At 37.7% G+C, this 25,846-nt stretch overlaps 2 protein-coding genes across 7 annotated transcripts in view; one reads left to right on the top strand and one right to left on the bottom strand.

Moving 5' to 3' along the window:
• Positions 1–93, bottom strand: part of PRORP (protein only RNase P catalytic subunit) — a 123,581-nt gene extending 123,488 nt beyond the window's left edge. The window contains exon 1 of one of the 2 annotated variants that reach the window (XM_082617397.1): positions 20–93. The gene's annotated coding sequence lies outside the window, so the exon portion shown is untranslated. Of the gene's footprint in view, positions 1–3 lie in introns of both variants that reach the window. The other variant, XM_082617395.1, reaches the window with a different exon arrangement.
• A 391-nt stretch (positions 94–484) lies between these two features.
• Positions 485–25,737, top strand: PPP2R3C (protein phosphatase 2 regulatory subunit B''gamma). Of its 5 annotated transcripts, XM_082617399.1 has the most exons (14): positions 516–707; positions 6,806–6,886; positions 7,356–7,483; positions 10,266–10,370; positions 11,101–11,213; positions 11,617–11,714; positions 12,557–12,627; positions 15,521–15,653; positions 16,859–16,914; positions 16,991–17,066; positions 17,858–17,994; positions 20,815–20,952; positions 23,140–23,199; positions 25,033–25,737. In XM_082617399.1, exons 1-14 carry the CDS (start codon positions 650–652, stop codon positions 25,219–25,221), a joined length of 1,443 nt encoding a protein of 480 aa, XP_082473525.1. In that variant the 5' UTR covers positions 516–649; the 3' UTR covers positions 25,222–25,737. The 5 variants fall into 5 exon arrangements, with proteins under 5 accessions (XP_082473527.1, XP_082473528.1, XP_082473525.1 ...); XM_082617401.1 differs by lacking the exons at positions 23,140–23,199; positions 25,033–25,737 and adding an exon at positions 21,455–21,779 and having other exon boundaries at positions 485–707; XM_082617400.1 differs by lacking the exon at positions 6,806–6,886 and having other exon boundaries at positions 535–707.
• The last annotated feature ends 109 nt before the right edge of the window (positions 25,738–25,846 follow it).

The raw sequence follows: 25,846 nt of genomic DNA, 5'->3' as shown, positions 1-25,846 counted from the left end.
CACCGCAGCACTCACGTACCATGCAACCATAAACGCGGCGGAAACTACCCCGCCCACAACGCACTGCGACGGCGCGGCCGTGGAGGCCTGGCTAAGCCCTAAGCAGGCCTTCCGCCCGGCCTGGCGGCAAGAAAAAGGCGACTCTGAATCTTTTACTGGCAGGAGGGGGAACAAGCGGCTGCTGAAGGTGCCTACTACATTCAGGGAGACTTTAGGGCTTCCAGATATCCGCCATGAACAATGAAAAGAAACTGTGAAATTAGAAAGCTCGTCCCTCGAACCGGAAGAGCCAAAGGACTTCCGGGATCACGTGGCGCACAAGTGCCAAAGGGCCAAGATGAAATAAAAGGGCGGGCTCCCTTCTGCGCCTTTAAAATACGGCGTGGTGAAGCTGGAAAGCTGCCTTAAGGAGGCTCCCTCTCCGTTTCTTTCACGTCTGCTCTCCCTGCTGTTAGCGTGATCGCCGTATTCTCCGCAGTGGTTACGGTGATCGATTTGGCCGGGTTAGTCGACTTCCGCCCGCGTCCAAGATGGCGACTAAGCGGCCTTCATAACCTTTACGGGGCTGGGCAGTGTTGACGCCGGAGCTGTCAGGGGGTGGAGCGGTTAGTAAACAGCAAATGCGGGAACTGCTGGGCTGGAGTTAGCCATGGACTGGAAAGAAATTCTTCGCCGGCGGATAGCGACGCCCAACACCAGTCCAAACAGTGAGTTTGGGAGGGGCCGCTCGCAGAGAGAGCCAGGCCCTAAACTCCGGGAGGTGGGGGGAGGATGGATGGGGAGGAGCAGCACCTGGGAGCCGTGCCTTTCGCTTCGGTAAAACCTCTCCTGACAAAGGAGGCTGACTGGGATGTGTTTTAGGGATCCAGAGAGGGGTTTTTTTGTGTTGTTTTTTTTTTGCGTTACGCGGGCCTCTCACCGTCGCGGCCTCTCCCGTTGCGGAGCACAGGCCCCGGACGCGCAGGTTCAGCGGCCATGGCTCACGGGCCCAGCCGCTCCGCGGCACGTGGGATCTTCCCAGACCGGGGCACGAACCCGTGTCCCTTGCATCGGCAGGCGGACTCTCAACCACTGCGCCACCAGGGAAGCCCTCCAGAGAGTTTTGACCCACACTTCCCTGGGAAGGGATTTGCGGGAATGAAAAGCTACCTTAGCCACGCACTTGCATGGTCCTGACCTAGACTTGTGAGGGATAATTGAGAGACCTGGCGCCATCAACCCTTTGATCCTACCAGAACCTATAATCCATTACCCCTACCGCCTTTTTATTGTTACATTTTTCACTTCCCTCCTTATCCATTTTAGACTTAATAATCCATTTTTCCTTATATCTTTCCCTCTACGGCACGTTTGTTAATCAACCTGGTTAAAACTATCTTTACTATTTCACAACTGCATCCAGGACAGCTGAACGTGGTTAGAGAAAAACGGAACCTTGGTGAATTCCCTCACTTTTAATTCATGTCCACTAACCTAAAGTAGGTGTTTCAGTCATTCATTTACACTTGTTCCGCGTTTCCCTAGTCATTCACTCTCCTACACTCTAAGGCAGTTCCTCTCATCTCCCAAACCTCCAATCCTCCAGTATGTCCTATCTACTCCTTACCTTTAGCTGATGAACTAGTATATATACCTGAGAAAGTAGAAGCAGTCAGAGAAGAATCGCACCTGTTCCCATTTACCATTTCTGTCAGCGCCCCCCCACTCCCCACCCACTATAGGCAACCGTGCACTCTGCCTTCACTGTTAAAATGGTGAACTGGCCAACAGTCCCTGTACTCCAACGCTGGATCACGTTTCTTTCTTTTATTCACTGACTTCACTCTGGCCTTATCCCCTCCTTTATGCACCATCAAATTTTCTTTCCCTACTGGTTCATTTTCATCAGCTCTGACAAACATGTTGTAATATCCCCCATCATTTAAAAAAAAATCATTTGATCTCACAGCCCCCTCCAGCTTTTGCTACATTTCTCTGCACCCCTTATAGGAAAACTTCTAGGAAAATTTACCTGTACTTGTGCTTTCTCCTCCGCTTCACTCCTAAACCCACTCCATCGCATGTCTGTTATCTGGATAACCTAGGCTGTAGCAGTAAACAGAAATCCTTGTCCTTGTAGAACTTACACTTTAGTGTTGGCAGAGATGATAAAATAGTAAGTAAATCATATAGGTTGTACTTCTGTTGAAGGCTATTTCTTCCATCAGTGTGCTAGATCCCATTTTTGCCTCCTCAAGGATGTACTCCTACAGTCATCCTGTCTCCTGTATCATGAGATTTTCTTTCTCATTCACTCCCATCAGCATATGAACATGGTGTTATTTCTCCCACCTTAGAGAAACTTTCTTAACTTCCACCTGTAGCTATGCCTCGGTATAGCAACACTTGTTAAAAGAGTTGTTGGTTGAATCTGTCGTTGTCTCTGATTCCTGCTTGTCATGATTGTCAGTGATCCCCACATTGTTCCAGTGCTCAGTTGTCCTTATTTTACTTGACCAGCCAGCAGCCCCTGCCAGGAACATAGTAGGTCACTCACTCCTCCTACACATACTTTCTTCTCTTGGTTTCTGGGAGACACACTCTCTTAGTTCTCCTTCTACCTCATCAGTCATCCCTTCTCAGTCTTTACTTTTTCTTCCTCTTCTTCCCAAGAACTTAACATTGGAGGGCCCAAGGCTGAGGCCTTGGTCAGTGTCTATTCTCTGTCTACACTCACCTTCTTACGATTTTAAATAATGTCTATTTGCTAATGTCTCCTAAATGTATACCTCTAGCCTGGACCTCATCCCAAATTCCAGGTTCATATATCTATCAATAATTGTCTACCTGACATGGCCACTTGGATCTAATATCTTAATCTTGTCTGAAATTGAACTCCCACTCTCCTTCCTAACTTGCTCACTCATAGTTTTCCCCATCTTAGTTGCCGGCAATCGCATCTACTCAGGTCAAAACCTTTGGAGACATCTTTGACTGCTCTCTTTCTCCAATACCCACATCCAGTGTGTCAGCAAATCCTGGGACTAAAAAGAAAATATATCCAGAATAAATTTACCCCTAGCCACCTCTATTGCAGCCACCCTGGCCCACGCCACCGCCATCTGTCACCTGGATTACTGCATTAGCCTCTTAATTCCTTCTGGTGGCTCTCTCCCTCATCAGAATGAAAGCCAAGGTCTTTCCAGAGGCCTGGTGGCCTGCCTCCCCCATTATCTGGTGTCCCTCATCTCCTGCTATTCCCTCTGGCTCATTCTGCTGCAACTGCACTGGCCGCCTCCCTCTTCCCTGCACACACCAGGGACACTCCCATTTTCGTGCGTTGGCACTGGCTGTTACTTCTTCCTGGAATGCAGTTCCTCCTGGATATCTGGATAGGCAGCTTCCTCACCTTCATTTTTTTTTGGGGGGGGTCAACTTTATCTCAGTGAGAGAGTCAGTATCCCTGACACTGTTGAAAGCTGCATGTGTGTATGCACTCATCCACTCACACATATACTTGTGTATCCCTAGAATAGTTGAATGATGTAATGAAAGTGACTCTTGGGATTTGGGCTCAGGTGATTGGATGATAGTGGTACCACTTATTGAGATGGAAATATGGAATTAGAAGAAGAGTAGTAAGGTGAGGGATAGGGAAAGTCATTCTAGGTATGTTGGAGCATGAGGATGAAAATATTTTGTTTTGAATGCGTGAATTTAGTGCAATGTCTGGGTTAGTGACATAGGTTTGGGGCTTAGAGGTTAAACTATGAAAGTTGAAATGATAGAGGAAGAGGATTAAGAAAAAAGAAGAGGGGACTTCCCTGGTGGTGCAGTGGTTAAGAATCTGCCTGCCAATGTGGGGGACACGGGTTCGAGCCCTCGTCCGGGAAGATCCCACATGCCGCGGAGCAACTAAGCCTGTGCTCCACAGCTACGGAGCCTGTGCTCTAGAGCCCACGAGCCACAACTACTGAGCCCACGTGCCACAACTACTGAAGCCCGCGCGCCTAGAGCCCATGCTCCGCAACAAGAGAAGCCACCACAATGAGAAGCCCGTGCACCACAACGAAGAGTAGCCCCCGCTCGCTGCAACTAGAGAAAGCCCGCGTGCAGCAACGAAGACCCAACACGGCCAAAGATAAATAAATTTTTTTTAAATAAATAAAATAAAAAAGTGCATATATGTATATATATAACTGATTCACATTGCTATACAGCAGAAACTAACACAACATTGTAAATCAACTGTACTCCAATAAAAATTGGAATAAATAAAGACACAATAAGTAGATCAGTTAAATAAAAAAAGAAAAAGAAAAAAGAAGAAATAGCCCTAAAATAGGAGAATCAACAGAGTGTGGTCTCATTAAAGCCACAAAAAGTTTAGAATCATTGACAGTATCAAATTTAACAGAGAAATCAAGGACAGGTGTGTCCATTAAACTAAACAATTAGGTCACATGTTGCCCTGGCAGTTTTCGTAGAGTGGCAGGATTGCATAAAGAGATAGTGAGAGGTAAGAAAGTAGAGATCGCCAAAACAGGCCTTTCATTTGAGAAAGTGGATGAGGAAGAAGGAATTATGTGTGGCAACAGGTAGAAAGGAAGGAGTTTTGCGGAGGAGATGGGAGAATGAGGGGTCAGCCTTGGGTGAGAGAAGAGCTACGTCTTCCCCTGAAACTGGCAGGAAGAAAGTAAGATGCAGATTTGATACCTTCCTGTCCTCCCACTCCACTTAGATGTTTGTGGGTATCCATGCCCAGTAGACTCAGTTGTTGGTGAACTGGGTGGGATTCTCATCTGTTGAGGGTGAACACAGGGGGCTTGAGGAATGTAGTGAAAGTCTGGAGCAGTCAGTCACCAAGAGGACATCAAGCGCAAATAAAATGTGTATTGGTGGTTTGGGGAGGCTGAGTTATTAGTAACCGTGAAATAAATTTGTGGGACCAAATATTTGCAAAATTTGGTAGTTTTCTCTAGCACCATTGAGCATTAGTAAACAGATTATAAAATTGGTCCAAGGTTAAAAATTAACAAGGCAGATATGGCAGAAATGCAGGCAGGAGTTTCGGGGAACAACTATATGCATGTTGAGAAGGAAGTGAGATCAGGAAGAGGAAAAACTTTTGAGAAAACAGATCACAGAATTGAAGATCTCAATGAGGCTGAAGTGCAGTGAGGTTTTGGTAACCATAAGCTTGTTTTCTATGTCTGAGTCTCTTTCTGTTTTGTAAATAAGTTCATTTGTATCTTTTTTTTCATATTCCGCATATAAGCGATATCATATGATATTTATCTGACTTCACTTAGTTTGATAATCTCTAGGTCCATCCATATTGCTGCAAATGGCATTATTTCATTCTTATGATGGATTAATATTCCATTGTATATATATATACCACATTTTCTTTATCAATTCATCTGTCGATGGACGTCTAGATTGCTTCCATGTCTTGCCTATTGTTAATAGTGCTCCAGTAGTGAACATTGGGGTGCATGTATCTTTTCAAATTATAGTTTTCTCCATATATATGCCCAGGAGTGGGATTATAGGATCATATGGGAGTTCTATTTTTAGTTTTTTAAGGAACCTCAATACTGTTCTCCATAGTGGCTGTATCAATTTACATTCCCACCAACAGTGCAAGAGGGTTCCCTTTTCTCCACATCCTCTCCAGCATTTCTTATTTGTAGCCTTTTTGATGATGGCTATTCTGACCGGAATGAGGTGATACCTCATTTTAGTTTTGATTTGCATTTCTCTAATGATTAGCAATATTGAGCATCTTTTCATGTGCCTGTTGGCCATCTGGATGTCTTCTTTGGAGAAATGTCTATTTAGATCTTCTGCCCATTTTTTGATTGGAATGTTTGTTTTGTTGGGTTTTGGGGGGGGGTTGGTATTGAGTTGTATGAGCTGTTTGTATATTTTGGAAATTAATCCCTTGCTGGTCTCATTGTTTGCAAATATTTTCTCCCGTTGTGTAGGTTGTCTTTTCGTTTTGTTTATGGTTTCCTTTGCTGTGCAAAAGCTTTTAAGTTTAATTAGGTCCCTTTTGTTTTTACTTCCATTACTCTAGGAGATGAATCCAAAAAGATATTGCTGCAATTTATGTCAGAGTGTTCTATGTTTTCTTCTAGTAGTTTTATAGTATGTGATCTTACATTTAGGTCTTTAATCCATTTTGAGTTTATTTATTTATTTATTTATTTATTTATTGTGGTACGCGGGCCTCTCACTGTTGTGGCCTCTCCCGTTGCGGAGCACAGGCTCCGGACGTGCAGGCTCAGCGGCCACGGCTCACGGGCCCAGCCGCTCCACGGCATGTGGGATCTTCCTGGACCGGGGCACGAACCCGTGTCCCCTGCATCGGCAGGCGGACTCTCAGCCACTGCGCCACCAGGGAAGCCCTTGAGTTTATTTTTGAATATGGTGTTAGAGAATGTTCTAATTTCATTCTTTTACATGTAGCTGTCCAGGTTTCCCAGCACCACTCATGGAAGAGACTGTCTTTTCTCCATTGTATATTCTTGCTTCCTTTGTTGTAGATTTATTGACCCTAGGTGCATGGGTTTATTTCTGGGCTTGCTATCCTGTTCCATTGATCTGTATGTCTGTTTTTGTGCCAGTGCAGTGAGGTTTTGAATAACAACCAGAAGGAGAGAAAATTTTTGAGAGTATATTAGAGTTTAAGATTTCAGAACAGGAACAGGTAAGATCTGTGGTCTTGCTGAGTGAACAGAGTACAGTAGAGGTGAAAGCCTTCAGAGTTGAGGGGGTACCTTCACCCACATAAATGTTTATTCTTCCTTAATGATTGCAGGTGAAGAAAGCTGTGCACCAGTCTCATGGTTCATGGTGGAGGAATGGCTAAATGAGATGGCCATCTGCCAGCAGCAAGCAGGTTGGGTAATAGCACCCTGAGGTGTGAGCTTCAGATAGGTAGAGGAACAGTGACTATGACGCTGAAACTCCATGAGGTCAAGGGCTGTGCCTAGTTTCTCACTGCTCTAGCCCCAGTGTCTAGTGCAGTGTTCTGTTTGGAGTAGGTGCTCAGTGAGAACTTTTGATTGAATGAATTAGAGCATGTCAGGTCTATAAGAGAGGCAATGACTTGAGAAAGAGACAAGTATAGTGCTAAAAATAAGTGGAGGGAGCATCTTGAGAACTGGTTGAAGATGTAGAGGAGGCTGTTTCAGTTGAAGATAGTGATTCTTGGTATTTCAAGAAAGTTAATATAGATGCTTAGTGTCTAAGTACAATTGTGAAGGCCTTTTTTGTACTGTAATTAGACCATAGTGTATAGATGTCTTGAAAAAAATATTGTTTGATTTTAAAAGTGCTTTCCCCTCCTTAACATGTTTTGTTACCAGAAAAAAAAAGTGAACAAGAATTAAAAGATGAAGAAATGGATTTATTTACCAAATATTACTCAGAATGGAAAGGAGGTAGAAAAAACACAAATGAATTCTATAAGACCATTCCCCGGTTTTATTATAGGGTAAGTGGTATCTAAGCAAATGTCTTGCAGAGTTTGTAAATGAAATGTAATTTTTCAAATGGGATTAAAAATCTTACATTTTATAAATAAACAAATGGATTATATTTTAAATTTTGTATATTTATTGTTTCATTCCAGTTGACCTTATTATTTTTGACCTGATTAAATCTTGGTTTTTCATATAAGTAGGTATAAGAACACAAAGTTGTTATTTGCCACTTTTTTTGAACTGTAGGCTTTTTCCTTCCTCCTAATTTTTATTATGGATGTTAGTAGTAGGTATTCTTTTGGATTATGTTGCCTGGCTTTCTATAAGACTTAGATTTACTTGGCTGATCACAATTTTTAACTTTGTCTTTTACTCATAAGGTGTAAAATGTTTTGCTCAAGGCTAAACTGAAAAATAGATTGAGAGTGGAAAACTTTAAGAGTTATACTTAATTATATGTTTCCTTGTGCCAAAACAGTAAAGAAGGCTTTGAGAAGGGTTATAGATAAAACAGTAAGACTTTAAGAAAGATATTTACAGCTGAAATTGAAGGCTACTGAAAAGAATAAGTCCTATTTAGTATTATGGGAAATGTAACTACTATAGAAAAGTTAACTTTGGAATTTTAGCTGAATATCTCTTAAACCTGTTACCTCCTAAACTCAATTAATTACAACATTATTTGCAAAGAAAGTAAATATTTTGTTTTGCTTGCATCAAAGAGTGAGGTAGATTATCCAGATACTTTTAACTTATTTCTTCAAGTACAAACTTTTTTGTACTTGTGTACATGTGAACCATTTTATTGGAAACTTTTTTGTAATATTATATGTCTCCCAGCCTTTTAAGAATTATATGACTAATCCACGTTTGTCATGGAAAAGAGAAAAAACAGGTAAAGTTGATATTTTCCCATAATAACATTGCCCAGAGATGTAAATAAACATTTTTACATGAATCCTTCTACATATTTCTATATGTGTGTGTGTGTGTGTGTGTGTGTGTTTAACAAAAATGGGGTCACATCATACATACTGCTGTTGCTTTTTTGCATTTCACACTTTCTTAATAAGAGGCAGTTAGACAACTGAGAATTTTTTATAGCCTGGGGGAATGGGAAGGGGACTGCCATTTATTGAGTGTCTACATACTTCAGAGCACTTTATATTCATTATTTCATGTAATCAGGATTGTGAAAGCGTTATCTTACTAACCCAGGAACTGCCCTCAGGTGCTGACATTACTCCATTCCCAGGACTCAACTTTCCTGTATTTCTAGTACCAACCGTCCCCTTGTGTTTTCTGAGGGAATCCCCTTTTCCCCCATTTCTGTCTCTTCTCTGACCTCCTCCAGATCCCTGATGGTTTCTGGTCTGCAGATGTGGATTTGTGGGATGTTCTTTCCCTTGTTTCTTCTTCCTCTACTTCCACTCCACTGCTTTAGAGAAACCACCTGTCATCTTTGGTCACCACTTCTCTCCTTAGCTGGTTAGCTGGTTGACTAGCAACTGGAGCACAATCCCAGTCTCAGCCCCAGCCTCACCTCCTAATGCATATTCCTTCTCCATCCCTTTTGATGGGAGGGATGGCATCTTAGTTCTTAGAAATAAAAAGTGAAAACCATAGCCCCCAATTTGGACTGTGGGTTACTTAGCTACATGTAATGGGGCAAAGTTACAGAAAAATAAGAAGAAATACTCAAAGCAAATTGTTTGAAGTTGTTAGAATGAGTCATTTTAAAGCCCTGCTTAGGGAAATCACCACAGGAGGACGAACCTCTGCTTTGGAGGCCAACTAGTAGACATTGGCTTAATTATCTCTAAGAAGTAAGGTGACCCAGTCTCAGAAAGCATACTTGGCTAAAACTCGCTCTTCAGCCAATCCTAATTTAGTTCTATATTAGTCTAAGGTTACAATGGGAACAGTGCTCTACAAATATAAAATGAAACTTGAGCTACATTGAGAAAATAGAAAAAGTGGTGGTCATAAAGTAAAATAAGAGCATGACATTCTGATACATTTAGTTTGGGGATGGTTATCCTACGTTGAACACCTGTCATAGTACTTTACTCCTAGCAGTCACTAGGAAATAGCATTAAAGTTTACTTAATTGGGAGAGGTACCTAACTACCCAGTAATGGAAATGAGGTGGAGAAGAGAAAATACACTAAATCCCTGATGTCAGAAGACCCGGATTCAAATTTTGTTACTTTAGTTGTACAACTTTGGGCAAGTCATTAACATTAGGTGTGAAATTGAGGGGACAGAGGAGTACAGGGAACCAAACCAAACAGCTCATAAGAAATTAAAACAGACTTGGACTCTGCAGATTTAAATCTTTAGTCTGGGACTGGCTAACTGCATATGTGTTCTTGATAAAGTCATCCATCTCTTGATTTCCTCACCTCTAAATTGAGTATGATGAAATGCATCTCACAGGGCTAGTAGGATTAAATTAGAACCTGTGTATTGATGCCTGATATATTGTGGGCACATACTAAATGTTGTGTTTAGTTTTTAAGTAAACCTGTATGGATCTAAGTAAAGAAACTTGGGCTAGATGGTTAGCCTTTTCCAGGCAGAACTGGCCTCACTGATCACTGAATTCTCTGTGGATCTCTTTTTATTAAATGAACTTTTTAAATAAATGATGACTTGAAATTAAGCAAGATTGAGATTCAAAAAGTAATTTGGAGACAGTAGCATACATAGTTGTTTATGAGGCCAAATACATTTTACATAACCCAAGTCTAGAATTTAAGTGTAGAAATTAACTCTACAGTGTATTTTTAGCTGCCAGCTGAAGATGAGGTCTTACTACAGAAATTAAGAGAAGAATCCAGAGCCGTCTTTCTGCAGAGGAAAAGCAGGGAACTGTTAGATAATGAAGAATTACAGGTAAGAATGGAATGAAAGGTTGCTTTGGAGGTTCGCCATTTCTTATTTGTACTACATGTGTCATGTGGGATCTCGGGGTGCCTAAATGGAGCCAGTAGTGCAGAGTGACTGAAAGCACAGGCTCTGTAGCGATGGTTCCCACCAGAATCAGGTGCAAAGCTTGTGTGTCCCAAGGATAGTTTTGTATTGTTTTTTAAAGTCCATAGGTGATTTTAATGTGTGGCCAAGGTTGAGAACCACTACTGTAGGGAGTAATATTAAGAAGACGATCATCTCCTATTATCCTTTTGATTGCTGATAACATGATAAAAATAGCTAGCATTGGACTTCCCTGGTGATCCAGTAGTTAAGACTCCACGCTTCCAATGCAGAGGGTGTGGGTTCGATCCCTGGGCAGGGAAGTTCTGCATGCCGTGTGGCACGGCAAAAAAAAAAAAAAAAAATAGCTAGCATTTATTGAGTGTTTACTAAGTTCTAAAATTTTCATATACCGTTCCTCTTTAATCTGTGTAACTATATGATGTAGACACTGTTATCCTTACTTTACAGATGAGAATTGAAACAGAAACTTTAAGTCTACTGTCCAAGATCACAGAGCAGGGCTGGGATTTAAACCCTTGCATTTTGACCCTACAGTAGTCTATCACTTTAATGGAAATAACACATTTAACTATGTTTTTAAATTTTGTTCTGTTGATTATAACATCTTAATTTCTGCAATTCTCCTAAGAACTTATGGTTTTTGCTGGACAAGCACCAGACACCACCCATGATTGGAGAGGAAGCAATGATTAATTATGAAAATTTTTTAAAGGTTGGTGAAAAAGCTGGACCAAAGTGCAAGTAAGAATATGATTAACAAAGGAGTATGTTATGTTAAGCATTTTAAATGCCTCAAGTAAATGTTAATGAAAATTTAAGTCAATAATATGATAATTTGAGTCAGCTTTTCATTAAACTAATAAAGTTTAATAAAATTATTTACAGTCAAGAAAATTACATTGGTATAAAGTTATTAAAAGAAATAATATAGCTTATTTACAGCATTATAGGTCCTCATTCTTAAGACAATAGAATTAAAGACGTATGGCTTAATATTTTAAGTTTTGAACTATAGTTCTCACTTTGATTTTCTTCCCACTTTGATTTTTAATTGTTTGAATTTATGCTGTTGTCTGCTAAATCATACAGAAGTCATTTTTATATTATATTGGCAGATGATTTAATCTTTATTTCCTTTCCTTAGGCAATTTTTCGCAGCAAAAGTCTTTGCTAAACTCCTTCATACAGATTCTTATGGAAGAATTTCCATCATGCAGTTCTTTAATTATGTCATGAGAAAAGGTGATTTCATTTTCATTGTATTTGAACTCCTTCTATCTGGGAATCAAGTAGGTTTCCAGTCAGTGCTTTTATAGTATCCCTTCCATGTCAAACAACTCTTAGTAAATTTGAATAACAGAATTTTTGTCTTTTGACCAAGATTTGTTTTCCTATTATTATGATTCTCTCCTGGAACTTACTAGAGCTGAAAGTTTCTATCATACATTTGGGTTCATTATTATAAAAAACAAACAAAACAAAAGCCTCATGTATCTTGAAGATACTAGCTAACTAGATATATCAAAAGCTGAACCAAGAGTTTTAATGGATGGTTATTTGAAATACTTTAATTCACTGGTAATTTTATTTCGCCAATATATTACAGGTTGAGTTGCCTGAGAGGATAGTTTCAAACTCACAACTGTAGCTTCATCTCAAGGAGTATTTATTAAACAAGTTGGAATTGTTATGATTCCTATAAGTTCCATAATGACCTGTCAAGTCCTGTGTGTACCAGCTTTAATATTTGGTTGTGGTAATTAACCTCAGTAGAATAAAAGCTGCTTCATTAAAGGCATAATATCAGAACTCCTGTTTTGGTGGAACACCAGTATTCTCAAGGGCATCAACTTTATTGTCACTTTAGGCATGGTAGAATTGTTAATATCTGCAGTTAATTCTATGGTATATTTATTTTGTTTCAAACAATTTTTGGATTAATGAGATAAGTAATATATGTGAGAAAAATATGTTTATAGAGTCATTAAATTAGCTTGTCTCTCTAATCTATCTCCTTTTATGCATATATATATACTAAAGGATAGATCTTAATAATTATATTTCATTTTCTTGTTTATTGTCAGTTTGGCTTCATCAAACAAGAATAGGCCTCAGTTTATATGATGTTGCTGGACAAGGGTATCTTCGGGAATCTGTAAGTATTAACCTACTTTAATAAATGCTAGACACCAGAATGCTGTAGACACCAAAATGCTAAACAGTAGTTATCACTGGGTGTTGAGATTACAGATAATTCTTATTTTGTTTTTGTTTCTCTGCTTTGTTTGTTTTTACAAATAACGTGTTACTAAAGAACTTTTTAAGTGTATATTGGTCACAAAAATTCCTTTCTAAATTCTTTTTCTCCAACCTTTAAAGAAAAAAAAAAGCCTTTTAAAGGAGAAGAAAAGAATGTAATGTTTTAACTGGATTAAAAATCATTGAAGAAACAGTGAAAAACTTTTGGTTATTCATGAGTGTTATCAGTGTATGACTGTTTTAAAATGTAAGGGCCAGTAGTTTTTCCTTTTTTTGGAAATATAAGAAAAATAATGTGACTATAGTCCCACCTTCAGGTTTGGGTTGTAAGGTCAGTTACCAAGAGGCTATTTATTTCCCATTAGGCACTAATGTGGTTATCAACAGGTTATCAACAGAGAATTATATTATAGCCTCATGATCCAAATCACTATTCTTGTAAGTGTGGGTATCTCAATTATATGGGGACTTCCCTGGTGGTCCAGTGGTTAAGACTCAGAGCTTCCAAGGCAGGGGGCCCAGGTTCGATCCCTGGTTGGGGAACTAAGATCCCACATGCTGCGCAGCGTGGCAAGCAAGCAAGCAAATAAATAAGTAAATCAATCAGTCAATCTATCTATCTTCTTTTCAGCTCAGGCTTTTTTTCTCAAATATATACAAAGGGGGAAGGGAGTTATGCATAAATATGAACCAGGTTAATTAATCACTTAAATAAATATTCAGATATAAAATTTAAAGAGATGTAAATTCCCTGTTACAGTTTATGTTTCCTATTATAATTTGTTGCACTCTGTTTTATCCAGATTTCTATAGATAGAATCTGTTAGCTCCTACTGGATACTTACACTTAAAAACCTTTCTAGGGCCACAGTATAATTCTTGTCCTTTAAGGTTCAGATCAGCTTGACAGTAAAAGGTTCTTGCTTCTATCCATCTGTCTTTAGCAAGGAAGATGTATTAAACACTGGTTGATACTTACTCGGGTCAGATATTGGAGTACTTCTATAGCTCTGAGAATTCTTGTCAGCCATTAGATGGTTTACAAAACAAACTTTTCTTGCCTCTTCCCATGAATGGAAACAAAAATTGAAAGAGGAATGGGAGGAAGAGAGAGAAAAGCAACAGTATATCTCTGTAGTTGTGTTTAAAAGGGAGTAATGTTCCCTTCTCTCAATGAAAGAAAACATTTCTCTGAAAGAAAAGAAATAACTCTCCTAACCTTGGCACTTTGCCTTTTGAAACCAGATTTTGTTTCTCCCTTATTTAAAAGACAGTAATTTCCAGAGCCAACATCTGTAATTTGAGTAGTATAGGGAAACTCTCATTCACTTACTAAATCTTATTAAATAAGCAATCACCAAACACTTATTTGTGCCAGGTACATTGCTAAGCCTTATTCTTAAGGTGCTTTTTTCCTAGCAGAGTGGGGAGGCAGACACTAAATTATGAGCAACATGATTTCAAAGAGTGACAAGTTCTAAGGAGAAAGTAGGGTACTAAAAGTGTATGACTGGGGTTGGGGAACTATTTTAGATAAGATGTAAGAGCTGCCTCTGAGATAGTGATTGAGTTTTAGCCATGAAGGATGAGAAAGAAGCCAGCCTTATGAAAATGTAATACAGAGGGAACAGCAAGTTCAGTGTCCCCAAGGCACAGTTAAACCTGACCTGTTCTAGGAGCAGAAGGAAGCCAGTGTGGCTGGAGCATATGGGCGAGGGTTAGAGTGACAGGAGGTGAAGTTGGAGAAGTAGGCAGGGCCACATATTGGGTTGTTAGACCATGATAAAGAGTTTGGATTTTATATTGAGACTAATGGGAAGCCATCAGAATTTTTAAGCTGAATCTGTCAGGATATGGTTTACCTTTTATTTTATTTATTTATTTTTTGGCCATGTGGCTTGTGGGATCTCAGTTCCCCGACCAGGGATTGAACCCTGGCCACGGCAATGAAATTCCAGGCCCCTAACCACTAGACCACCAGTGAACTCCCTGGTTTACATTTTAAAAAATTACTGGATGTGTGGAGAATGAATTGTAAGGAGCCTAGAGTCAAAGAAGGAATAATTAGGAAATTACTGTGGTTGTCCAGGTGAGAGATGATAGTGGCCCAGACCAGGGTGATGTCTGTAGAAGCCAGTAATAGATTAATTCAGTATATATTTTGGATACACACACCCCAACAATGACAAAAATTTGCTGCTGGATTAGATTTTGGGGGTAAGGGGTGGGGGCCTTGGTGAAGAAAAGGCAGGAACCAAGTTTAACTTTTTTACTTTGAATAAATGGTGGAATAGGGGAATATGGGTGAGGACCAGGGTTGGGGATAGTAAGAGTCCAGTTTTGGACACACCGTGTTTGAGATGCCATCTGTCCTACAACTTAAATTATAAAGTGTCTCAAATGAACTAGAAACATTATACTTTACAATGGATAAAGCAAAAGTAATGAAATGATTAAAATAAATATAAGAAACCATGAGAGGCTTTTAAATATATAATCTTGGAATAGGGAAAGCCTTTCTAAGTATGACAAAGCTCAGAAGTCTAAAAAACAATAAGTTCAGCTAAATTTTTAAAAATCTGAGAGCAAAGACCATCATAAACAAAGTTAAAAGAAAACAGCAAGCCAAGAAAAATATCTGAAACTCAGTCACAAATGAATTTATTTCATCATTCATATAGTTTTACAACTGAATAATTTTTAGGACTGAAATTATATTCCAGTATCTCATGAAGAAACAAGATCAGACATTTAACCCTTTAAAGTTTTATTTTGTTTTGTTCTTTCAGGATTTAGAAAACTACATATTGGAACTTATCCCTACTTTGCCACAATTAGATGGGCTGGAAAAATCTTTTTACTCCTTTTATGTTTGTACAGCAGTTAGGAAGTTCTTCTTCTTTTTAGACCCTCTAAGAACAGGTAAAAGAAAATCTTATCTAACTTAGATATTATGAGATTATCATTACTTCTAAATCTCAATAACTAGAGAAAAGTCTTTAAAATGTTATTTATTTTCCTAACATGTTATTGCCATTAATATATAAATCTTTTGACATGTAGATCTTTTGATTTACTTGTGCCAACCATAATCAGCTGTGTGACGGTGGGAATATCACCTAACATTTTACAATGTTTTCATCTCTAAAATGAAGTATATTCTTTCCAGTTCTAAGAAGCCAGGTATTCTGATATAATTTGCTATTCCTGATAGGTAATATACTGGAGCATTCTTCTTTTTGACCAAAAATATGAATTGGGAGATAGGAGGACCATTTAGCCATGATGTGTTTTTCTCATTTTCAAGTTAACTATCCTATATGAGGATCAGATTTGTAAATTTTGCCTCATTAACAGTACATTTATCAACTATTCTAACCTGCTAGGCTTAAATACATGTGTCTGGGACAGAGGCCCAAATCAAAGCCCGATACTCCTTCTGTCCTTGAAAATGCAGCTGTGAGTCCATCACAGAATGGGGTAGCTGTCCGTTTTTTTAAACGTCTCCATTATAGGCACACACACACATCTTTTTCCTTGGAAATTATGCAATAATAATAGCCAACAGTTTTGACTGTTTATTATGTACTAAGTACTGTGCTAAGCATTTTACATAGATTCTTTCATTTTCTTCTCATAACTCCATTAGGAAGGTGGTATTACCCACATTTTATGTGTGAAGCAACTAAGACTTAGATGGATTGCATGTCTAGAAGTGGCATTTAAATCCCATCTCTCTTAACCACGCCTCTATATTGCTTTCTATTCCAGAACCTGCAAAGGAAAACTGGAAACAGTCTCCTTATTTGACTACTGACAGTATCATATCCACAACCACAAAAAAATTAACACAACTTTTTTTGGAATCTGGTATCAATGTAAATTTGGAATTTCTCAATTGGATGTATATAGTTGGGGGTATATAGGTAGACATACCTATATGAGATTTTATTAAATATTCCCTGCAGATTTCCCTTTTCACAGAAATGCATAGTAAGGACTTTGGAGCATGAGAGCTAGGAAGTTTAAAATATCAATTGTGCGATTGCTCTTCTAAAATAATACCCTTATAAAATTGAGTTGCTCTTGTTTTTAAAATTAAGTAATTGTGTTTATGTTCTTTAAAGGGAAGATAAAAATTCAAGATATTTTAGCATGCAGCTTCCTAGATGATTTATTGGAGGTAAATATGTTTTAAACTACTTAATTATATCACTTCACAGTTGCTATCTTCTAATTATGTCTCTATGCTCATATAGTTAAGGGATGAGGAACTGTCCAAGGAGAGTCAAGAAACAAATTGGTTTTCTGCTCCTTCTGCCCTACGGGTGTATGGTATGTTCTTATAATAATGCTATAATTTGAATTATCCATTCCTCAGTTAATGTTTCATTAACTGGTGTTCAAAGGACAGTTTTATACATAGCCTAATTTACCTTAAGATCAAAGTATTCAGTTTCCTTATGAGCTTATATTCTAGATTATTAAATTTTACTTGTTTAAATATCAGCGTTTTATATTTTTGTGACTCTTATTTAAGTTAGTACATTTCTAACACTTCAGCATAAAGGACGTAGTTTGATTTTTTTATTGTTGACTCAGGAACATTATTATGAATATCACCTGTGATCTTGCATTGTGATAAAATGCTACTCTCAGGGTCCATAGAGGGGTGTGTTTTAGGGCCTAGTTTGCTTTTTTTCTTGAATTTCATTCGTCTGTTACATTGTCCTTTTGGGTGGTCTTGTGACTCATTTTGGCAACCTTGACCTCTGCTTTCAAGTGCCAGCATTTCAGTGCTTTATGTTGGTTGACCCCTACCTCCATCTAATTTAGAATCCTAGGAAAGTTATAAAAGGTTGCAAACTGAAAACAAATAATGATGTTAAGTGAAATAGCATAAAGGCATAACCTTTATGATGAGTTTTCTTTGACTGGTTCTGGCTTAACAGTTGTTCTGATAGAGATTGCAGGGATAGCAGATGTCTATCATGACTGTAACATAATTAGTTTAAAATCAAAATATTAACCAATAAAAATAACTTTTTGTTAGTGTTTATTCTTTTGTCTTTTAGTTAGAATTTTATTTTGGTCATAAGTGTCTTTTTATCATCTTTCTCCCCAAGGCCAATATTTGAATCTTGATAAGGATCACAATGGCATGCTCAGTAAAGAAGAACTCTCCCGCTATGGAACAGCAACCATGACCAATGTCTTCTTAGACCGTGTTTTCCAGGAGTGTCTCACTTATGATGGAGAAATGGTAGTAGTTTAAATCTCTTAAGTTTTAAAAATTTAGGCTTCCACAATTTCCAAAAGCCTTTTTTTTAAATTGAAATATAGTTGACTTACAATGTTATATTAGTTTCATGTATACAACATAGTGATTCACTGTCTTTATAGATTACATACCAAAGTTATTGTAAAATATTGACTATATTCCCTATGCAGAGATTTCATTATTTTTTATGGCTGAGTAGTATGCCATTTTATATGTATACCATATCATCTTTATCCATTCATCTGTTGATGGACACTCATTTTGCTTCCATATCTTGGCTAATGTAAATAATGCTGCTGTGAACATTGGGGTGCATGTATGTTTTCAAATTAGTGTTTCCATTTTCTTCAGATAAATATCCAGGAATGGAATTTCTGGATCATAGAGTAGTTATATTTTTAATTTTTTGAGGAACCTCCATAATGTTTTCCGTAGTGGCTGCACCAGTTTGCATTCCCACCAACAGTGCATGAGGGTTCCCTTTTCTGCATATTCTTGCCAACACTTGTTAGTTATCTTTTTAATGGTGGCCATTCTGACAGGTGTGAGGTAATATCTCATTGTGGTTTTGATTTGCATTTCCCTGGTGATTAGTGATGTTGAGCATCTTTTCATCTGCCTGTTGGCCATCTGATGTCTTCTTCAGAAGAATGACTTTTGGGCTTCCCTGGTGGCTCAGTGGTTAAGAATCGGCCTGCCAACACGGGTTCGAGCCCTGGCCCGGGAAGATCCCACATGCTGCGGAGCAACTAAGCCTGTGCGCCACAACTACTGAGCCTGTGCTCTAGTGCCCTCGAGCCACAACTAGTGAGCCCACGTGCCACAACTACTGAAGCCCGTGTGCCTAGAGCCCGTGCTTCGCAACAAGAGAAGCCACTGCAGTGAGAAGCCCGCGCACTGCAATGAAGAGTAGCCCCTGCTCGCTGCAACTAGAGAAAAGCAATGAAGCAGCAACAAAGACCCAAAGCAGCCAGAAACAATAAATAAATAAAATAAAATAAATAAATTTATAAAAAGAAGAAAAAAAGAAGAATGACTCTTCAGGTCCTCTGTCCATTTTCTTAATCACAAAAGCCTTTTTCTTGATATGATACAGCATTATTTTCATATCAGTGTATAACAGTATCTTAAGAAGTATGAACTGATCAAATTATTTGAGATTCAGAGCCTTTGATCTTAAGGTAAATTTGCTTAAAAACATTACTTCCCTCATGGACTCGGCAAACAAAATTTTAATATTTTTGTTCATTTCATTGTCGGTGCACCTGTTGTAGAGAAGTGTGGACTAGTAAAAAAAACTGAAAAACAGGTAAATCCTATTGACTGTTTTCATATAGATGGTTCATTCATTAAATTACCAGGTCAGATATAGTACCACATATGCCATGATTTAAATCTAAGAATCAGGTAGTATTACTCTAAGTGGCTACCTTAGCAGCTAAAGATTTACTAACGTGCACCTGTCCTTTGATCACAACAATGCAAAATACTTGAGAAGAAAATTCTAAATAGCATTTTAAAATCACCATTCTTGCTATTAAAAGTATGTGTTAAGGATCTGATAACTTTTCCAAACCAATGATGCTTAAGAAATGGTCATACTGTCAGAAGAGAATCAGGGTTTTAGGTTTTATCATTTAGCTTTAATAGCAGTTTTCTAAATAACACCATTGTTAGCCAACTGCAAAGGGAAAGAGGGAAAGGTGCAAAAACTCTGCTTCATGACTCCCACAGCTGCCTGCAGTTAACAGTGAGGAGCTTGGAGTATGCTAATAACCTGGTGAATAAAGAAAATCAGAAGCTACAGTTAGGCATGGAGTTTAGACCATGATGAGGCTGCATATCTAGCTCTTTATACTATGATTTATGCAGAAAAGAATTCTTAATCTTAGCCTAAGAAAATCCTTTCCAAGATTATAAACTTTTTCAAGTGAGAATCTCCCAAGTACTTTACTTTTTTTAAACATGCAGAAAAAGTAATCTGTGACTATCCCTTTTTCATAGAGAAAGCTTTCTGTTCTGTTCATGTCTTTTCAGCCTTCATTTGTACTCTCTTGCCCCCTTTTCGGATGAGAACAGTGTCAGATCACTGTAGGATATCTGGCACTCTTTTTTTTTTTTTTAATAAATTTGTTTATTTTTGGCTGTGTTGGGTCTTCGTTGCTGCGTGCGGGCTTTCTCTGGTTGCGGTGAGCGGGAGCTGCTCTTCGTTGCGGTGCATGGGCTTCTCATTGTGATAGCTTCTCTTGTTGCAGAGCACGGGCTCTAGGCGCGTGGGCCTCAGCAGTTGTGGCTTGCGGGCTAGTTGCTCCACAGCATGTGGGATCTTCCCGGACCAGGGCTCGAACCCGTGTCCCCTGCATTGGCAGGTGGATTCTTAACCACTGCGCCACCAGGGAAGCCACTCTGGCACTCTTAAGATGACTTTTTGGAAATCATCTGAATTAAAGTTTAAAACTATTTCAGAATGACCACACCGAAATGAAAATACAAATTTAGTGGCAACATGCAAAGGTTAGTCACTGTCCTGTCCATTTCAAAAGGCTATGAATGAAAATTATGGTTTAACACAGCAAATCTCTTATAAGAAAATGAGCTGTGCCCCCTCAAACTGTCCTGTACAGATAAACTGCTATGTAGAATTCCTAGAAACCAACATTAAGTATATATTAAGTACGGATTTTTCATTTCATATTTTTTAAAAAATAGCCATCTTTGATTACAAACATCTTCAAATCATCAGTCACTTGAAAAGTTAATTACAAATAAGGCCTCTAACGAATGTCATTTTCTTTTCTATAGGACTATAAGACCTACCTGGATTTTGTTCTTGCATTAGAAAACAGAAAAGAACCTGCAGCTCTGCAATATATTTTCAAATTGCTTGACATTGAGAACAAAGGATATCTGAATGTCTTTTCCCTTAATTATTTCTTTAGGGTAAGTCTCATTTGTGTAAATGTGTCTTTGTTATACAATTTGGTTTAAATTATCTACCCAATGACAATTTTATCTAACTTGGGATGTTTAAATTTAACAAAAGCGTTTACCTAACAGATTTCAGAAGGAAATCAAGTCAGGTTTTAGTTTTGTTTTTTTCTATTTCTAAAAACATAAATGGGCTAAATCAATACTGATTTGATCAGTCATAGAATACTAAAAAGTGTGTAAATATACGTCAGAGGTTATTAGCCAGTGGAGATACAAACATACCTGAGAAATTGTATGCTCTTGGTGATTAAAAACTAGTATGTAAAATCCTACAGAAACTTTATACAGTACAGAAAAGGTAACTCCTTTCCACAGGAGTTCTGCACATCTGGCACCTGTAGATTCTTTTAATTGCTATGCTGTAAAAAATATAAATTTAAAAATTGGCTAGAGTTGTGGGCTGCATTTCAGTGTGAAACAGATTTGCTGAAATACTTGTTCTGTGCCGTAGGTGGTCTCAGAGAATAGCATGATGAGCTCTGAAGTGGAATTTGATTGTATTTTACCTGATAAGCATTCAGCTGCAGCAGGTGTAAACGTAGGAATGTCTTCCCTTGTAAGATAAATCCTAACACACCATTGTAAAGCAATTATACTCCAATAAAGATGCTAAAAAAAGAAAAAAAAAGATAAATCATTCCTCAGTTTGAACGGTGACTTTTCTACTTTATGGAAAGGTTTTGTACAGTAGTGTTCCATTCCATTGCCACATTTCTATAGCTAGTTTTCAGAAGACCATCTGATTTTTATATGGTTAAGATTGATAGTAAGAAGAAATTTTTTTAAACAATAAAAATGACATTTTCACATCTTTGTCATAAGAAGTTTTCCCCCAGAGGCTTTTTCTTTTCCACTTAAAAAATTTTTGATACTTTTAAAATAACTTTATCTGATTTCTGAGTTTCAGAGTTTATATTTCATAATTTCATGTTAAATTCCCTGAAAAGCTTTCTATTATGATTTTCTAGGTAGTAATGACTGCAGATTATTATAAGGATAAATTACAATCCCAGTATTAGGATGCATTTTTTAAAAAATTGAATGCTACATGGGCTTATATCAGTGGCTCATCTGAGAATATAATACCACCCATCATAGGGATGCCCCCCACTTTAGGCAGACCTATTAAATGAAAATTCAGTTTTAGGAAAACAAAGTAAATATATCTTTTGGAAGTACTCAATCCCTTTTCATAAAGATTTTTTTATAGTATCCTCTACTCTTTGAATATTAAATTTTATTTATTAAATACATTGAAAATATTTCATACCTTTATTTTATCAAAGTTTATTTAGGCTTGGTTGTATGGGCTAAGGTAAAATGTTACTGGTGCTGAGCCCTGCAGTCCTGGACTGTTCTTAGAGCCTTTGTACATCAGTATCCCAGGGATAAAAGCTGGGCCCAGATGGTGCACTCTAGATCATTCCATCCAGGTCTCCTGCTCTAGTAGCTTCGAGTGTACTCAGATTCTCATCTGCTGCAAAGAGATGCCCTGTGCACATTCTGATATCAGTGGCACTACAGAGTAGGCACTTGGAACATATTATTTTCCAAGAATTTTAAGCTTCACATTTTCCAGTGAATGACTCCCACCTAAAACATTTGTTAGTTCAACTGGATCACAGTAGTTTCTCAGTCAGTATTTTTTTGTTAAAGTTCATAAAAGAGAAGAGTTTGAGGGAGGTTTACCTCCATTTTTTCTGTCAAGTAGAAGAGAAAGTGTAGGGTGGGAGGGGAGGTGGTGGATTGGGTGCCTTAAAGAATGGTGAAGGTATGAACAGCGTTCCTGGAAAATGGGAGAAGCAGGTCATAACAGAATTGCTAGGCCTGTTAAAGGCCCATCTGGGGTTGGAGACCATTCCTATGCAATAGTAATCTGTACTTTCTTTATGAAGTTCTCCATGGCTAAGGTGTAGGTCTAGAAAGGTTGATGGTTACACTGATCCAGTGTTTAGGTTTTGCTCAACAGATGTGAAGCAAGGTCAAGGAATTTGAGAATATTGGCAAGAGTGGTTAAAACGATGAGGCCTATGGTCTGATAGGATAGCAAATGGAACTGGAAAGGGACCATGGGACAGGACAGGGAATGTTGCGTATTTTGTTTTTTATTTAAAGATTTATTTCTACTAAATACAGGCCATACAAGAACTAATGAAAATCCATGGACAGGATCCTGTTTCATTTCAAGACGTCAAGGTTACTTTTTTTCTTTAATTTACATAACACCACATAATCATTTGCATTAAATGAAGTTTTTACGTGAAAGCAACTTATGAAATACTGAACCAAATCAAGTATTTGCTGTTATTTGTTCTGAATTAATATTTAAGTCATTAGAAACTGAGAACATACTTGGACTAATGATATGTGCAGTATAAGATTTTAGCATTGTCAGTCTTGTTCTCATTGGAAGCATTCATTCATTTTGATCGAAAACTAAGAGAATCAGTATAGCCTGTATCCTTTGGTAGTCTATTCCACTGTAAACTGAATTTGGGGGAGCTATTTAGGTTCAGGCAAGTTTTTAGTCTGCTACTTCAAAGGTCTTGCTTGCTTTGGTATTTAAGGAGACATCAATCTTACAGTATGAAAACTACCACTATTTGAAATACATCCTGCTACTTAGCATTTTAGTAATCAGACTTTTACCAGCTATGAAACACTTTGAGTATCCAGTATTGGTTCAGGTGAAGTAATGTAATAAAATAACCCATCCAGTTTTAACCAAGTATAATGAGATAAAGGGCTATTTTGGTTTAATATAAGTGAGACAGATTTGAAACTATACAACTGGCAACTTAAGAACTAATAATTTTAAACTGCCACCAACCTGGAAAGGGAAGTTTCACATACACACAAGATTAAAAGTTCATGCATTTCGTTTACCTGAATTGTTCTAACCTTTAAAAATGCAATTTGCCTCTTTAAATGCTATTAAATACTTTGAGTGATTTTACTACAAACAGATTAGAAAACATGTACTAATTCCCCGTAAGTAACCTTATAGTACACTTCATAATATAGAAGAGGTTCTTCCATATATTCCAGTCATTTTTAGCACAATTTAGTGTCACTGTGGATGACTAGTTCTTTAATACCGAGCTCCCCCCACCCATTCCAGGTCCAGAGTAAAAGGCTGACATCATTATTGGAAATGAAGCTTTGTCACTGTCTTGGCTCTAAAGCATTTAAGTTTTTACTTTGAGCCAAGTTTGCACTTAAATCAAGGCCTTGCTTTACCACTAGTTAGAAGACAACAGAAAAATATAAGTAGTTAGTTAACATATATTCAAAGAACACTGCATTAGTTTTGCTGCTAATTAGCTATGCAGCTTAAACTCTGAGCTTCAGTTTCTCTATAAGACACATACAGGCATACCTTCTTTCATTGCATTTCTTATAAATTGAAGGTTTGTGGCAACCCTAGTCAAGCAAGTCTGTCGGTGCCATCTTCCCAACAGCATTTGCTCACTTGGTGTCTCTGTGTCACATTTTGGTAATTCTCACAATATTCTATTATTATTATTATTATAATTATTATTACATTTGTTATATGGTGATCTGTGATCTTTGGTGTTATTACGCAAAAAGATTACAACTCGTTGAAGGCTCAGATGGTGGTTAGCATTTTTTTAGCAATAAAGTATTTTTTAATTAAGGTATGTATATTTTATTAGACATAATGCTATTGCACACTTAACAGACTACAGTATAGTGTAAATATAACTTTTATATGCACTGGAAAATCAAAAATTTCACATGACTAGCTTTATTGCAATATTCACTTTATGGCGGTGGTCTGGAACTGAACTCACAATATCTCCAAGGGTATGCCTGTACCTAAGGAATCTTCCAATAAAATTTTGTGCATATAGAGAAGAGGTGGATTGCCTGTTAAGTGAAAAAGAAAAAACTGGAACAAAAAATTTTACATAAGCTCAAGTGCCAGCCCTGAATTTTAGATCACTGTATGATAGAAATTAAGTGAATCAGATATCAGATTTCATTGTATTTTTTCCTCTCTTGCAGGATGAAATCTTTGACATGGTAAAACCAAAGGATCCTTTGAAAATCTCTCTTCAGGATTTAATCAACAGTAATCAAGGAGACACAGTCACCACCATTCTAATTGATCTGAATGGCTTCTGGACTTACGAGAATAGAGAAGCCCTTGTTGCAAATGATAATGAAAACTCTGCAGACCTTGATGATACATGATCTCTCAAAGACTAGACTGTATTCATTAAAATAAGCTTGAATGCTGCATGTAAAACCTTTGAAGCAGAATCCTTAGAAATGGTCTAAATAAAACACCTCATATGTCTATAGAACACAGCAAATGTTCTGGTTACTGGAATTTTGGTTGTAGTGGTCTGGAAGAAATGGGACCAAATTAGGAGTCAGTAAATTCTGGTTTCACTTAGCTCAAATATGGCAAGTGTGATCTGGTGAAGGTAGGACTCCACTTTAAATCTGTATAATCTTTAGAAATAAAGGAAGTTTTAATGGAATAGTTCTGACATTAGTCACTAAGAATTTGAATACTTAAAGATAGTTTAAATTATATCATTTAACCTTGAATATTCTAAAGTGTTATGTATATCAAAGATTATAGACTTCCCCATTCATCAGAGTAGGGCCATTTTATTTCTGGGAAGTATTTGGACATGATGTTTATTTTAATAGAATGTTTCAATAAAAAGTATTCAAGTTAGTATTTTACTTTAATTAAAATCATTGTTATAAAAAAAATTTTGTCTACCTTTATTAACCAGCACCAGGGTTACATTTTACAAAACTTAACTCCATTTTGTTAAGGATTTTTGTTAGAGAATTTGTTAAC

Source organism: Mesoplodon mirus (genome assembly GCF_964341445.2).
Source record: "Mesoplodon mirus genome assembly, chromosome: 4".
NCBI classification, from domain to species: Eukaryota; Metazoa; Chordata; class Mammalia; order Artiodactyla; family Ziphiidae; genus Mesoplodon; species Mesoplodon mirus.
Note: the sequence above shows the minus strand (reverse complement) of the source record. Positions and strands in the feature narration are given on the sequence as shown.